This window comes from Nymphaea colorata, chromosome 6 (genome assembly GCF_008831285.2).
Source record: "Nymphaea colorata isolate Beijing-Zhang1983 chromosome 6, ASM883128v2, whole genome shotgun sequence".
NCBI classification, from domain to species: domain Eukaryota; kingdom Viridiplantae; phylum Streptophyta; class Magnoliopsida; order Nymphaeales; family Nymphaeaceae; genus Nymphaea; species Nymphaea colorata.
In genome coordinates, this window is record NC_045143.1 from 2,480,110 (window position 1) to 2,496,010 (window position 15,901).

The 15,901-nt window shown below is 38.0% G+C and overlaps 1 protein-coding gene across 1 annotated transcript; it reads left to right on the forward strand.

The window, feature by feature from the left end:
- Window positions 1-296: 296 nt before the first annotated feature.
- LOC116256273 (probable WRKY transcription factor 57) lies at window positions 297-8,355 on the forward strand. The gene is made up of 3 exons (XM_031632592.2): window positions 297-693; window positions 2,013-2,252; window positions 7,756-8,355. The coding sequence occupies exons 1-3, from the start codon at window positions 344-346 to the stop codon at window positions 7,922-7,924; spliced, it is 759 nt and encodes a 252-aa protein (XP_031488452.1). The 5' UTR covers window positions 297-343; the 3' UTR covers window positions 7,925-8,355.
- Window positions 8,356-15,901: the final 7,546 nt, after the last annotated feature.

Below are 15,901 nucleotides of genomic sequence, written 5' to 3' on the forward strand. Positions count from 1 at the left end.
CCGGCACTTTTTCTGTTCCGGTAAGAAAAGAGTCGGTGGTGGTTTGGAAGGTCAGGGAAAGTGAGGTATGAAAAAATGTTTTTGATATTGAAAAGAAAGAGAGCAGAATTAAAGACGGACGGAGATTTTAGGGTTGTATTGTATTATTCTCATACGCGCTTTGAGTACGTATGTTTACTGACCCTTCCATCTATAGAGAGAGAGAGAGAGAGTGGGCCTACCATGGGAGTGATCAGGAGCCGTGTATCACTTTGCCGCGGGAGAGAGAGAGATGGACCTATGAAGATAGGGCCTTATCATATTTCAATAAGAGAGAGAGAGAGAGAGAAGAGAGAGAAAGAGAATGTTTCAGAATCAAGAAGGGTGCTACGAGGATCCTTCTACCACCGGAGATGGGTATCACCAGTTCGTGAGGGTGGAAAATGGAGGGCATCTTCTCGGCGGCTACCACCACCACGCCGCTGCTTCTTCTGCGGTGATGGCGGCAGACTATGTCGGCGTTGGAGGAGGAGGCGAGGCTTTTCCGGCGCAGGCGGGCGGCTGGCGGGGACCTTGCAGCGGCATGGAGAAGTTTGCGGGAATGGTAGGGGAGGAAGGAGGGGGTGCAGGGTGCAATCCCCTTCTCGTGGCTGCCAAGGAGATGGGATCGGCTAGATTTGCCTTTCTTCAGAAACACTCCACTGATTTTCCTTGGTAATCTCTCTCTGTCATATTCTCTCTTCCTCTACTGTGATTCTTCTGCTCAGCTATCGTCTTCAGTTCTTGCTGTACTCTCTCCCTCTATCTGATGAGGTGCACGGAATCCTATGAGGTCTCCCCTCTTCCTCTAGCGCAGTGGGTATCTGAAAGGAAGACTGTCTCACGAGGCACGCACAATCCCACCCAGCAGCTGCTGTCTCGTCGAGTCCAACCACACTAACTAAACTAGAAAACAATGACACGGAGCACGAGAGGGACAGAAGAAGACGGCAGATCCACTAGTTGCAGCGTCGTTTCTCTTTCTCTGCAGATGTCTTAAAACACGATCCCACTGGTACAGTACGGACACAAACGCAGAAGACGCGTCTCCCTCTCTCCATCCCTCCCTCCCTCTATGTCTATGTGGGCTCGTTCTTTTTATCACTGAAACCTTGAAGCAAGTCATGGAGACAAAAATCCACTGGACTCTATCGCCATCAACACAATTAGAGCTGATCTCTCTCTCTCTCTCTCTCTGCGTAGAAGTCTGTCACAAAACACAAACCCTGCCATGTGTCCTCAACAACATCACAATCCTAACGGCTCTCTCTCTCCTTCAGCCTTGTTAAGTCTGCCGAAAGACACAGATTAACGCTACCAATGGCACCATCAAGAACACCATAATTCAAAGATCTCTCTCTCTCTCTCTCTCTCTCTCTCTCTCTCTCTCTCTCTCTCTCTCTCTCTGAACCTTGCAAATCCGCAGAAAAACATAAAGACTAGCATGTGCCATCAAAAACACCATAATTCAAGCAGATTTCTCTCTCGGTTTCTCTCTCCCTCTCTCTCTCGCATGGACAAAGTAGCATATGCTCCCTGACTTACCATCCTTCTCTTTACATGGCCCAGACCGGGCCGCAGCGGGTTATATCGTCATCATCATAGGCGATTTCACGTCACAATTCCTAAGCATCTTACTTCGTGACGATCTCCCTCACATATGCCCTCGTTCTGCCGAGAGACTGTAAAGCAACCGATCTGCCCAACTCCACCTTCCAAAGCAAACAAAAATCTCTCAACAGTCCATATTAAGGGAAACAGTTTCTCTCTTCTCTGCGTGTGTGCCTGTAAAATAATTTTTTTTCTTTTAAAAAAAAAGGCTATCGAAGCATGCAAATGATAGATGTCTACCGTAAATATGAATCCCATAGAAGTTCCAACGCCACTACGAGAACATGCAAGAGACGTGGTACCAACATAAAATCCGGATGTAGATGAATTGAAAGAAAAGAATAAAAAAAAAAACAGTGATAAAAGAACTGCTTGCGTTACAGGTCGTGGGGAGAAGAAGGGGGTGATCCTCACCATGTCGCCAACAAACGAACTGCACCTGCGGCTCACGACCACCATCGTTTGGCAGCTGCACCCATGAAGATGAAGAAGGTGAAGGCCAGGAGGAAGGTGAGGGAGCCAAGATTCTGCTTCAAGACCATGAGCGACATTGATGTCTTAGATGATGGCTACAAGTGGAGGAAGTACGGCCAAAAGGTTGTCAAGAACACCCAACACCCCAGGTATCTGTGCTCTTCCCAATATTTTCCACCTTCTTTCTCATGCCTTCATATGCACAGTTCTTCCTTTTAGTTGCAACCTTCTGTGCTTTTCCCCATATTTTCCACCTTGTTTCTCATGCCTTCATATGCACAGTTCTTCCTCTTAGTTGCAAACTTCTTATTAAAAAAGCTTCAGGGTTCTCTCTCTCTCTCTCTCTCTCTTATATATATATATATATATATATATATATATAATGACTTGATCATGCATGATATCTGAAACGCCAATTTCTATATCCGCCAAAAGGAATTTGATGCATACTGATGGTCTTATAATCAAATCTTTCCAAAATATGTAGTACTGTTATTCCGATGTATCTGAACCACAAATTTTCATTGAATGCCATATCTGAGCACTTGTGTGTTTTTTTTCCTGGTATCACCCAAAAATTATAAAATATCTCGTGAATTTAAACAGAATGAGGTCTACTCCCACCTATGGTCATTTAACCTGAACTTGTTAAACAGCTTGCCTTGTGGTCAATGATTTTCGGGACGGAGACTCTCTTGATCACTTGGGACTCTGTGCTGAAGCATATAAATGATTTTTCTTTACCGTCATCAGTAGGTTTGTCCTGCTAGAGATCCATCTTGTGAAAAGTTATATGAAAATAAAATATTCTTTCCCGGGTAATGAATCCATCGGATAAAAGTGGACGAGTAATATTATACACTTGTTCGCTTTTTCCACAGCGCCAGCAAAGACATGTAGGTTAAAAAAGGGGAGTAAAAGAATAGATTTTATTCCACAAGCCCAGGGCTTCTCTTTCTTTCTTTCTCCTTTTGAAACGAAGAGTGAAAAGATGATGGTGTTCTTTCTTCTTTCCTTTTTATCCTCCTTTTACCTTTTGTTAGAATCTAATGACTTGGAAAGGTGCATTCTTGTTGAATCTTGTTCCAGTTGGTGCAAAAATGCCGTCGCTCGAACTGAAGTTTTCTTTCTTTCTTTTTTTTTTTTGGCAAGAATTAGAAGGATAGGCATGTGCCTTGCGGTTTATGTGGATCATTAATTTTATCTTTTTGAGCCTGCGGATTTGTTTATGGTTACTTGTTCACTGAATTCATGCTTTGGTTTTCGTTGATAAAAAAAAAAAGAAAAGAAAAGAAAATAACCTGTAATCATTCGTTATAAGCTCGAGAAGGACCTTAGATGATTCCTACTTTTCACTGAATAAATAGATTTATTATAATGAATATCTGTGGTTATAATCATGAAGTGGCTAATGGTTAGGTGCTACTCTACCTGTGGTTGAAATCTAGCTAGGTGTTCACCTGAGCATGTGGCCTCATTTTGAACCTGAGGGAAGACACACACATATATATAAGATTCATACAATATATTGATACAGAAATTGTATGGACTGTATGGATCATTATTTATTTTCTATTATGTGAGATTTAATAGACAAGATCCGTGGTGAGAGAATAAAAAAATATATGGGTATTCGAATTTTAAGCATGTCTCAACTGCTTATTTCATTTTTCACATTCCATACATTTATTCATTGCATATAGTATATGAACCATGTAAATGATTTGTTTTCTAAAACTGTGACATGCCCCATTTGGTTAAGAAGAACAAGTTGTGTAATGAAAATCATAAGTGATTCATAATAATAACTTAGTGGTTCATATGAAGCTGGTTATTTAGGCACAATTTGGTTTAGAAGACTCAGTTCACTTGATGCACAATTGACTACCTGAAAACTATTTCCTTTAGCTAGATATGTGTATATTTGTATGCGTGCGAGTTTGAACTGAATGTATTAACATAAACAAACATCCGGCTCTCCTTGGAAACCAAAATAACTCTCTCATCTCTTGTAACAATGCGCTATTTCGAGGTTGTACTCGCTTCTCCTTAGGACCTTCACAAATGAATGTCGGTATTGCATCTAGCTTTACACCTCTCGATTTTCCGACAGATCATGGCCTTTTGTTTTCTTTTATACGAGGGAAAGCTCCAACTATTTGGTGGTTGTACTCACTTCCAGTTGAAAATAATAATAATAAAAGAGAATAGAATCGCCTCTTGATTATTTATTCCTCTCATCAATTTCCAGATATATTGATGACCTTTCCATTTTCTTTTATTTGATGGTACAGCTTGAAAATAGGGTGTTCTCTAGAGAGAGAGAGAGAGATCCCTAGCCATGTGGGTCTCCGTCCAATCACAGATGTAATGTATTAGATAGATGTGCACAATGCTTGATGCAAACCTAGGTGTATATATATATATATATAAGAGATATGGTGAACTCATCTAGCCACTACGTGAAATGTGTTAGACAGAGAAGTCCAGGAATTATATAGGAATTTTCCTAACTAATATTTTAGTTTTTTTCTCTCACCACATTGCCATGTTTCATTCTAGGAGTGGATTCATAGGTGAGTACTAAAAGTTTTAGGTATTTGAGTTTTTAATTCTTGTCAGTTCCTATATTCTGGCCATTTCAGGAGTAGGTTTTGCATTTTCAGGAAAGACTTTGATAACTAATTTCTACAGCCTAACAGCACATTTTTATGCAATTACAGCACCCCAGGTTGTGAATAATCCTCACTGTAGGGTCTTCATTGTGCGCACACTTTATTTTTTCATCGACTTAGAACTTTGTGAGCAGAAACTATTCCATGGGTCATTTTTATACCTTATGTACTTTTGTGCTTTTGTCATTTCCATGTACTTGGTGTATTAAAGCATATTATATATGATACAGTTATACATGCGGTTCACTTGCCCACCGGTGCTTGGATGTGACCTTTTTTTTTAAACATTTTGAAAGGGCTATGTAAAGCTTCTGGGGAGTGGGGAGTGTTTGGATGACACCTTTAAGACGTGTTTGAGTGATTGGTTGAAATGGCCTTTTTTTCTGATGAACCCAATCATAGCAAAATAGCATTTTCAAAGAGAGTGAATAACCTCCCCTCCCCCTGCCCACGCAGGTTGTTCACATAAAATGTCGCATTGATCAAGTTCTAAAAACTGATTAAAAAACTAAATTGTCACAATACCTTGATTTTATGACAAAATGTCAACTTTTAAAGGTGTCTCTAAGCACAACCTTGAGATCTTTTACTTAAAGGGGCCTTTGATTACCTCTGGTATGCTCTAATCACAACATTTCATATGTTTCATCTCCGTGAATCTGCTCTATTTTCATATTCTTAGAGATATTGAGATTCACGGGATTAATATCGGGCATCCCCCTCAATCTATATCAGTCAAACTTTTGGGGGCATAAATAGTAACTTTCGAATATTAAGTTTGGATCAGTTAAAGTATCTTTCGATTACTGTATCATATATATTGTTGAGGATTCCTTGCTAAACTAACAACTCTATACTCTTCTTTACCCCCCTTCGCATCCTTGGGCTTAACCTTAGCTTGGGTGAAGAACAGTACTTGAATTGGCAGCTTTAGAGTTCATTGATAGAACCCAAGATTTTAACATGAATTTGTAAAAGAGTTAGTGGGCAGTTGATCATAAGTTCGAATATCAATACTGTTAATTATGATTTCCTATTGTTTGAGCAGCACTTCACTTGCTTGCATGAAAACTCTTGGAGGGTATAAGTGGTCTCTACCTTATCACTTAACACTGTTCTTGGGTAGAAAATTTTTGAACGTTTAAATGGTCTCTTCCTTATAACTTAGTACAGCTCTAGCTTCAAGAAAGTTCTCAGGGGTTTAAAGCTTCTTCACTTTATAAATACACTGCTAAGAAAACCATCGTAGATATAGCACGTAAAACCAGTAAAAAGTTGCAAAAGGATACACAAATCTCCTACTTTAAAAGAGTTAGGATTGATGGGTTTTGCCTTTAGATACAACGCAGGTAGTTTCTTAGTTCAAATTTTGAACTTCATTGCATGCATTAGAAGAAGTAGACTTCTGCTGAGAAAGGAACGAAGAAAGAAAAAAAGTGTCTTTCATCTCAAGAATACAATAAAAAAACACAGTGATCCATTAGTACTATCACCCGCTACCTTGGAGCTTAGGTTAAAACTGATCATCTTTTGCATATATGAATACTCTTGGAGTAGCAATGGGTTCTTCTAAACAAAAAGAATTCTGCCGAGAAAGATGGCACCACCTGCAGTTGAGTTTGGATAAGATCGATCCGTCGGTCAATGGAAAAGTGGATCTTCTTTTTTCAAAAAACTAGAAAATTCAATGTTTGAAAAGGCGACTTTTCGCGGGCATAACTAACGAAAGCAGAGTCATTCTTTTCGTGTATATAAAAAAGCAACAAGTGGAGGTGACACGGTCGATGTGACCTCACAACGAGCATGCTATTCATCAATCACACTGAGCACTCTGATATTATTCACTTGTCAAAAGGGTTGCTGCTGGTCTGACATCAAAAAAAATGGCCCGACCGAAGCATTCCTTTTTCTCCTCTTCTTGCCTTCCCCACCTTCCATGAACTCAACCTCACCCAAGTAAAATAAATATCTCGTGTAATTTTTGGGCGCTTCTTTTTCAGCGTGGCTGATAATGTGGCTCATTGTGTTCTATATATATATATATATATATATTATACAGAATGCTTACATGATAATGTTGATTCTCCTATTTGAGTTCATGATTAGAATACGGAGGTCTCTTTTCCAGTTATGGCGCACATATTAGTACCAACAACAGAAACGTTTATCTTACTATGAGATGAGGACATTGAGGTTTATAAATGTATACGATGCATTATAATTGATCAATGTGAAGATATATAAGAAATTAAAACAACAAACTGTGATGGCTATGGGTTCATTTTCATATTTGATATCGTCTTTTATTTGAAGAAGTGTTCGTTCATTTTTCCTATATCTATTTCTTCAAAGCCGTAATGCAGTTTTGCTTTAGAGCACCGCAGGTGGAAAAACAAGCCTGCAGCACCGGAGGGGAGTTGCAAAGGATCTTAGGGTTAAAATGATTAATGTTGTGAACATGAGAAGGCTAATCAAATCTGATCAGAGGCTGCTGATTCATCGAATCGGTCAATCACTGGTTCACTTAATTAATCAGCTATGAATTGGCAAAGAAAGATCATTATGTACACTTGACTTGTTTTGAAAAATGAATAATATATAACAATTCATTAAAAAGAAGAAAGAACTTCACAATATAAAAAAAATAATGAAAAGTAAACAGTGTATATGATTGGCATAACGAGTCGAATCTGATTTGCATCCATTGAATTTGAATCAACAAAATTATTCTGGCCGGTTAACCCCAGTTTTTACAATAACATTAAAAACTTAATCCAAGTTAATTTCTCTCTTGACATTATGTAAACCATGGCACTCATCTTGAGTTTGCATCTTAATGATCTGCACTATCTTAGCATCATGTGGGCATCTCTTTCATCACTGATGAGCAAAATGAAGGGATAAAGAAAGAACTATGTCTATACATACACACATGCCAAGACAAAGAACTCAGGCAAGCAATCTTATGACCATGCAGGAGTTATTACCGTTGCACTCAAGACAATTGCCGTGTGAAGAAGCGTGTGGAAAGGCTGGCTGAGGACCCGAGGATGGTGATCACAACTTATGAGGGGAGGCATTGCCATTCACCATCCCATGACATGGAGAATTCGCCATCATCATCTCACATGAGTTTCTTTGGATAACATGCTTAATTTGACTCTATTTGATCAAAAATAGGTCCAGATCAGAACCAAAATCCCTTTATTATTGTGTTTCTACTACCTTTTATCATTTTCAGAATACAAACGTACGTTCGTCATATGAGAAATATTGGCGTCACATGAAACGTAACCAAGTTCTTGAACTCTAGGTCTTAACAGAATACTTGTGAATGAGTTCATGAGCTTGGTCATGTTTCACATGATCCCAAACGTAGCTTCATTTGTTATAAAGTACCCATACTTGATTTTCCATTCTTTTTCTACTGTACCTTTCTACTTACATGATCTTGAGTGATGGTAGAGATCTAGTTCATGAACTCTGTCGCTTAATTCATGTTCCCCATGTTCCCCTTAGTGTTAAGTTAGATTTGTAAGAAAATATCGTGACACTGTGTGGTTAATATATTGCTGCATTTTGGCTGTTAATTTGTTTTATTTTGTATTTTCAAAGCACGATGATGTTGTTGTGATTCAAATGATGGTAGTCCTGCCCCCGCCGAGTATGTTTGATTCGTTGTTCCTGTGCTGGAATGGAACACGCTGTTTCATTTCTGGGTCATTAATGTCTCATGAATCTATTTAAAGACGGGGTACTAGTTTTCTAGTATTTCATGTATCTTTCTCAATCTTTAGGGTAAGTTAATATGACACTCACATACTGTCCTTGCTGCCAAACAATGCCCTTGAGTGAGGTGAACGAACAAAACTTCGTCACAGATTCGCAGAATATCTTTCTGCACTTTTCAAGTTTTCAACATTTTCCCACATGCCAAAGAACTCGAAGAATGCTGGCATTTTTCTTTGATTTATGCTTCTACGACTCTCGTTCTGATAATAGCTAAGAATGATGTTCAGTTCTCGTGTTGCCGGAACAGCAAATTAAACACTCTCTTAAGAGTATCAAGTGCCAACATGAGTTTTAGATCCTTGATGACGAGTTAATTAAAATATGTAAGACATAAAATCGTATATGCCAGACAACACAGAGTTCACTCTTTCTGGTCTTTTCTAGTGCATTCAAAGAGAGAATAATGAAAATCGAGGTTGTATGATAATCTAGTATATATGCATGTTTATGTAAACTTTATTAAAGTTCTTACTTTTTAATTAAAAATAGATATATGCCAGTTTTGTACCCAGATACTGTGCAATCAGATTCCGTTTATCCTTTTGAAAAGGGATTGGCTTGTCTACTTGATAATAGCCAGGTTGATTTTCTTTTCTGACTTTTGCTGGGAAAAAGGATCATTCATGAGCACCGGCTTCAAGTTCGTTTCCTCAGCTTTTATCATTACATGATCCGGCATATATAACTTAAACTAGGCTTTAGTGAAACCCCACATCCTGCCAAGTTTTTATTCTAATTGGAAATGTTAAGTTCGGCCATGAACTTTATCTCTAGGAATCTATGTTTGTAACATGCAGAGCGTAGTATAGCTGATCGGCCTGAGTTGTGTGTTGTCTATTGTTTTTAGTTTGATTCTCATATATGCTACTTCTTTGAACTACAAACGGTGGCATGTGTGACACTCGAGTTGAATGGTATACCATACACCTCGACCTCTCACTTAGGTAGGCAGCAGGTTCCCTCCTGCTCACTCGAACTTGCCGTCTTTTTTGAGAGGCAAGTCTCGCAATCAATGATTTGAGCACTTAAATGTGTCCATCAAGAACAAGAAGCCTAAGCTCTCCCACTCTTAACATCTATGATCTAGGACTGCATCTGCTTTCGCAAACAGTTGATGCCCATAAGAATTAAACAAGTGAGTAAGCCACTAATAGTGGGCGAAGGAGCTCCTGTTATGGAGGGTTGGGTTCAAACTCGATGCAAGATCGAACATCAACTCTGCCAGGTTCAACTTTTTGGTGAGCATTAACAACTAAAGATAACAAAAACATTACTATTATATCGCGCCGATGTGCATCCCTACTGCCAACTAATAACAAACTATACAAATCGTTCCATTGCGGTGTTTTCTTCCACTACAATTATACATTGTAGGGTAATCTTTTGAGCTCAAAACGATCATAAACTAAAGCGGTCTTTCCTACACTGATCGCAAATAGACCAATCAAAGATCACATGACAAAGATAAACTAAAAACACAAGACATATAATCACTAGCTCAGTTATCCATAAGAACATTGATGCTCCCTCCCTTATGCTGAGATTCGAAAAGCAAGTCACTCGATGAAAGTGCACGAGGTATCCAATCCATCAATATATTGATAGCAGTTGTACAACAGAAGGGAAATATTCCCACCAACTTGAGATCCGTGACTAGCAACCGGATTGAAAAGAACTCATGCTTTCTTGTATCGTGTGGAATATTGTCTCACTTGGGGAAGTACATTACTGTATAAATTCTACTATTCTTTTTGGATGCATGTAAAGGAAAATGAATAGGACGGACCAAGCCAACCTGACAGGAAGATGCCAGGCTCGGGCCTTCATGATTCGTCCTGCCGAGTCCAGAAACACGCTTTCAGTGGGTCAAAAGGAGCATGCACGGCCTAGGTCGGCTAGGTCGTGCTGTTCATGAGGGTCGGCCTTGGGCGTGCTTTCGTCATGGTACTGTTTATTCTCCATGGGAGGACAGAAAAAACTTTCAAGCATTTTGAGGAGATGAAAATGCGCTCAAACTTCTGAATGGTCGATCGAAAATATTAAAACAACCTTTTGATGATTGAATGCAAGTTCATCAATCGTGCCCTTATCATACCCTTAAGTGGACATTTGATAAGAAAAACATAATGTTTCTGGAATTCATGTTCTTATTGCACTCATTGGAAGAAGAAGGCAATGTTCCTGTTTTGAACAAACAAGATGGTTGTGTCCATCTTTTGATTGATAAATTTATAAACCACAGTCACATCATTTTTTTCTAAAACAAGAGTATAGTGCTTTTAAATTATATCTTTTGATAGCTTGTATTCCAAAAGCACATTTATGTTCTTATCAAACACCCTTTAGGGTGACTACTTTTTTCACTTGGAAAAGTAAACTTCATACATCTTCTTCAACTCAACTGTTTTAAGAAAAATATTTTGCCAAGTCTGTGAAAGTTAGCCCTTCCAAAGTATGACAATGACCAATCATTAGACTAATCTCCCAAGATATTGGGGTAATAATGGATAGGGTAGAGGCTAGTAGCCGTTGAGTTTATGAACCGGCAACTTCATCTACAAAAGGTATGCACTCGTATGCAAGTTGAAGAATATTACTCCAAAATGATAGAGGAAAGAGTTGGGGTTTTGACTCTTTTGTTCATGTATCATTTTCCTCACGAACGTGTTCTCATTGGATAAAGATTTATCGGTCGAGTTAGAAATCTAAGATCCCAACCAAATTAATCAATTCTTGACTTGGAAACACTTTCCTAAATCAAGCCAAACAATGAAAACCTGACTTCTTTTCCAAGGCAATGAGGAAATTGCACTACCCAAATCCAGCATCGCCATTAAAATGCCTCAACATGCCGATTTTTTGCTTAGGAAAACCACAAACGAGTACTGCGTGTTGGAAAGAGAAGTCAATGAAAAGTATGATGACATGCCCTTGATTTTGAAGACCGAGCCGGATTGACCCTTGGCTCGGCCTGGTCTCCGTTTTCTCGTCTCGAGGCTAGACTTGGCAGAGACGGGTCCAAGCCTACTAAGCCAGATTATCTCAGGCCACGATGCAACTGGGTCCACTTGGAGAGGCGAGCCCTGCCAAACAGATTCTGCTAGGGCTTTGTGATCTTCTTGCCGGATTGAGCGCGCAAAGAAGAAGGCTCACTTGGCAGCCTTCTAGCCAGCTTTATTTGTTCGTACCAAAGGGTGTCCTGCCATTTCTGCTCTTCCAAAAAAACTTTTCTCTAGGTCAATTGCAGGTCCAGGCACTGTCGGAGACTTTTGATTAATTAATTTTTCCAAGTCAAATCCATATATAGTTGTCATATATCTTTTCTAAAGTTTATTCTTTATATAATAATTACATATCAACTTTTTCAAATTATAAAAATCTTTTGATTGATATCATGAAAGGGTGTATAAATTCTCATTTTAAACAGAAACTTTGTGTTCTTCACAACTAGAAAATTTTACAAGCCCACCAAAATGAGCGATTAGAACAAAAACAGTCAATAATTTTTTGCTTTTGAGAATGGTTCGTCGTTCTATATAATTCTCATAGACATTTGCTTATGAAAGTTAAAGGTTGAAATAAGTGAGTAATTTATAAAATTAATGTTTTCTCTAAAATGAAAGGAAGATAAAAGAAGAGAAAACATCGTCGTCAACCCGAGCCCTCGCCGACCATTGAGATAGCGAGGGTCGAGACGTTGACGCTCCTTGGTTGAGATGTCGTCATGGTTGACACCATCAAGCGTTGCTGGACGGCAGAGAAAGAAAGAGTTGCGCGGACGGCACAAAACATGTACATCAAAAGAAAAAAGGGTATGGGATATTTTGGAAATTATTGAAGAAGAAATATCTTTTTTAGTCTTTTCATTTTTTATACTTTTTTTTATTAATTCAGAATATTTTCATTATTAATCATACTAAAATTAAGAATGAAGTGCATAATAGCATCTTCTTGTTCAAGAAGCTCTTCTCCTTTCTCTCTTGCTCTTGGTGTTAATAACGATTTTTAAATTTAGGTAGAAAACCGTACAACCATGAATTAAAGTGTCGCACATCTACCTTTTATAGTCCATAAAAATCATGCAAATTGACGACAAGACTTTCACTTAGTTAAAAATAATGCATGAAAATTAAGAATGAGGTGCATAGTTATTGGGCAGTTGGCCGAACATCGTTGTGCTGACTCATGTTATAAGGCGAGCATCAGTTCCTCAAGAAGCTATTCTTCATTCTCTCCTCATATTCATCATGGTACAACTATCAACTAAAGTGTGATACATCTACTTTTTACAATGCAAATTTACGACAAAATAGTATGATTCACACACTTGTTGGGTAACCTTTCACAATTTTTAAACGCTTTTATGGGAGCTTGGTTTACAAATGAATACGATATAAACATATTAGTGGCTTAAAAAATGGTTTAGTAAAGAACCTCGTTAATGAATATGAATTGCAAAAAACTGCCTCTGCACAATCTTTGCCTTCGAACAAGTTCTAAAATTTGGAAATCTTCATCTTTGGAAGACCGTGATCTTTTAGTTTTAAAGCGTTTAGGCTTTTGGAAAAAGGTTCTTCTCTTTCTCTCGTCGTTGATGGAAGCATCGCGAACTCACAAGGAAAAGGAAATGAACGCAGGAGAAGATACAAAAGGTCGTTTTCAACGTCCATCAATGAAAATCATGACGGGAAAGGAATTAAAGGAATCGAGATCGAGAAATCATCATTTCCAGATTTTATAATGCCTGAAAAAGTGGGAAGCAAAGAAGCTTTTCGGTGAAAAGCCTAATGCCAAACAGAACCAGTGCATGATATCGTGACAAGAATAATCAAAAATTTCATCTGATAGTCAATGAAAGCAAAAGGTTATACAAAATAGAATCAAAATTCTAGTGATCATTAAAAACCACCCACGTGTTTAAGTAATGTCTCAAGATTGGTTGAAGGAGCACTTGTTTAAAAATAATCATATATAAATGTTTAAAAATAATCACAAAAATAAAATAAAAAATTAAAAGATTGGTCTAGGCAACTGCCCACACCAGTCACCATGTGGCCACTGCTCACTAATTCCAAATATGTTGTAAAAAATTAAAAACTTTTTGCATTGGAGCACCCTGATAAAGGTTTATATAGTTTTATATCTTATTTTTGGAATCAGTGTGAAATATTTTAGATCTTTTCAGTATGAATCTAATAAATATCTGACATCCGATTTCCTATACAATCCAAGATAAAACTCACTAACAAATTAGGATCCAGATCTGATGAAGTGGTAAACATTGCTGGAAGACATAACTTCAACTTTCTAGCTGACTAAATGGTGGAAAATTTTGTTACGAGGTAGTTGAAAATCAATGGTGAGAAAGACAAGTTCTCTACATACAAACACGATCAATCACGTCCTTCTCACTCGAATTGTATCAAATCGAAATTCCAGAAGAACCCCAAAAGCGCTCTGGGGATGTTGATGGGTGGAGAAGTCGCGGGTTCGTCAACCTGGATCCCAATCCGTTCACTTGGATCCGGTTGAAAGGGATCTGGTGGATACTAACTGAATTCGGATCTGGTATGTAAATATGTGACTAAATCCAAGTTTGAGGTCTGACAATGATCCAACCTTATTTGAGTCCACACCTGTTCGATCTGGATTCACTATTTAAAAAATCCAAATCCAAATCCAAATCCAATTAACAAACAATAAACAATAAATAGTCTTGTCTGGTGTGCCACTCCATCACTCCACATTCATCAATTAAAATATTGTTATAGTGGCAATTATTCCGCACCACATGAAACATAATATATTCATTAATATCCCAACAAGTCGGAAGTGAATCTTGACCAGGCTGCAATTGCCTTTCCGATTACCCAAGTGCCCTCGGATTGAACCCCACTTTCATTGACTAGCGAAAAAGCATTTAATCAATGAAGCCGTTGTCTTAAACTTTGTTTAAAAAAATGCAATTGGGCTTGAGCTCACAATCATGGAGATAATAATCCACAAACTAAGGATACAATCGGGTCCGTTGGATCGCCTCAGATCATTTTTCCGGCAGTTTTGGAACCCTAAGTTTCGCCGGAACAAAAACTCCGGCAACAAAGTGACGGACTTAAAACTTGATTTGGACTTATATTTAAACAATATTATTTGAACATAGCCGGACTTTTGTACCAGATCCAACCCATTTGCAGCCCTAATAAAGTCCATCGGCCGGTGGAGATGCGCCCTGTGGCTTTTAAGTATTGCAGCCTGCCATGCCGACTTCTGTCACATCAAAAAGTGTAAAGCCAAATGGCATCACGAGCTTCTAGAGTCTTCTTTCTTTTTGTTCTTCTTCTTCACTTTCTTTATTTACAATCACCAAACTTCTGAAATATCTTAATCCATGCGACATGTCATCTCTTTCTGTATTTTCAATTACCAAACTTATGAAATATCTTTATCAACGCCACATACCCTTTCATGGATGCAATTCGTAGGTTTATCTTCGTGTTTGACAAGGGACAGAGAGAACTAACGAGATTTAAACGTCTTGGTGTTGGATTTGATTTGATGTGATCTGTGTACTTCAAACTTAGATTCAAAGAGGATCAGTGAACACAATGTTTCAATTCATAGAACACTAAAATAACTTGTTGAAAGAAAATTTTATGTTTTTCATATTTTACTCTCTTTCACACAAAAAGGCAACTGACATCATTTTTTAACCTATTCCTGACATTTTTAATTAGGGTTGAATGCTTCAAGTTTAAACTGCAAAAGAAGAATTCAAAAGAAGAAGTAAAATTGATTCAACATTATATTTTGGACATGTATTATCAGATTATGAAATGCATTCAAATATAGACATAAAGGTGCATATAAAATCTGAATACACATAAAGCGGACACGGTCTTTTCCAGTCTAACGACAAAAACTTCTCTTGAATATATTTTCACGTTCAAATCGAACCCCATTTGAACAAGTGATGCTCACTGTTTGTTCCATAAAAGGGAAAAGAAGAGAAAAAAATGGAGGATAGACACTAAAGGCAAATTCGTACACGACATGGAAAAGTGGCACCATTGATATTTTCAAAAACATTTCAAAAAATTTTTAAATAAAAATATCGCTCAAATTTCAGTTGTATTCCACCTTTTTACCTTGATTTCAGATCACTGCTCATGATTTTTTGTTTTTTCAATGTGCTAGCAACTAAATAAAAGAAGCCTCGTCTTGAAACAAGCGAAAAAAAATTATGTTTTTCCAAAACGCTCTTTAACTTTTATAAAGGAAAAGGGATGCCATCAATATCTGCGTCCTTAAATCTTAATAAATCCAGAAAAACG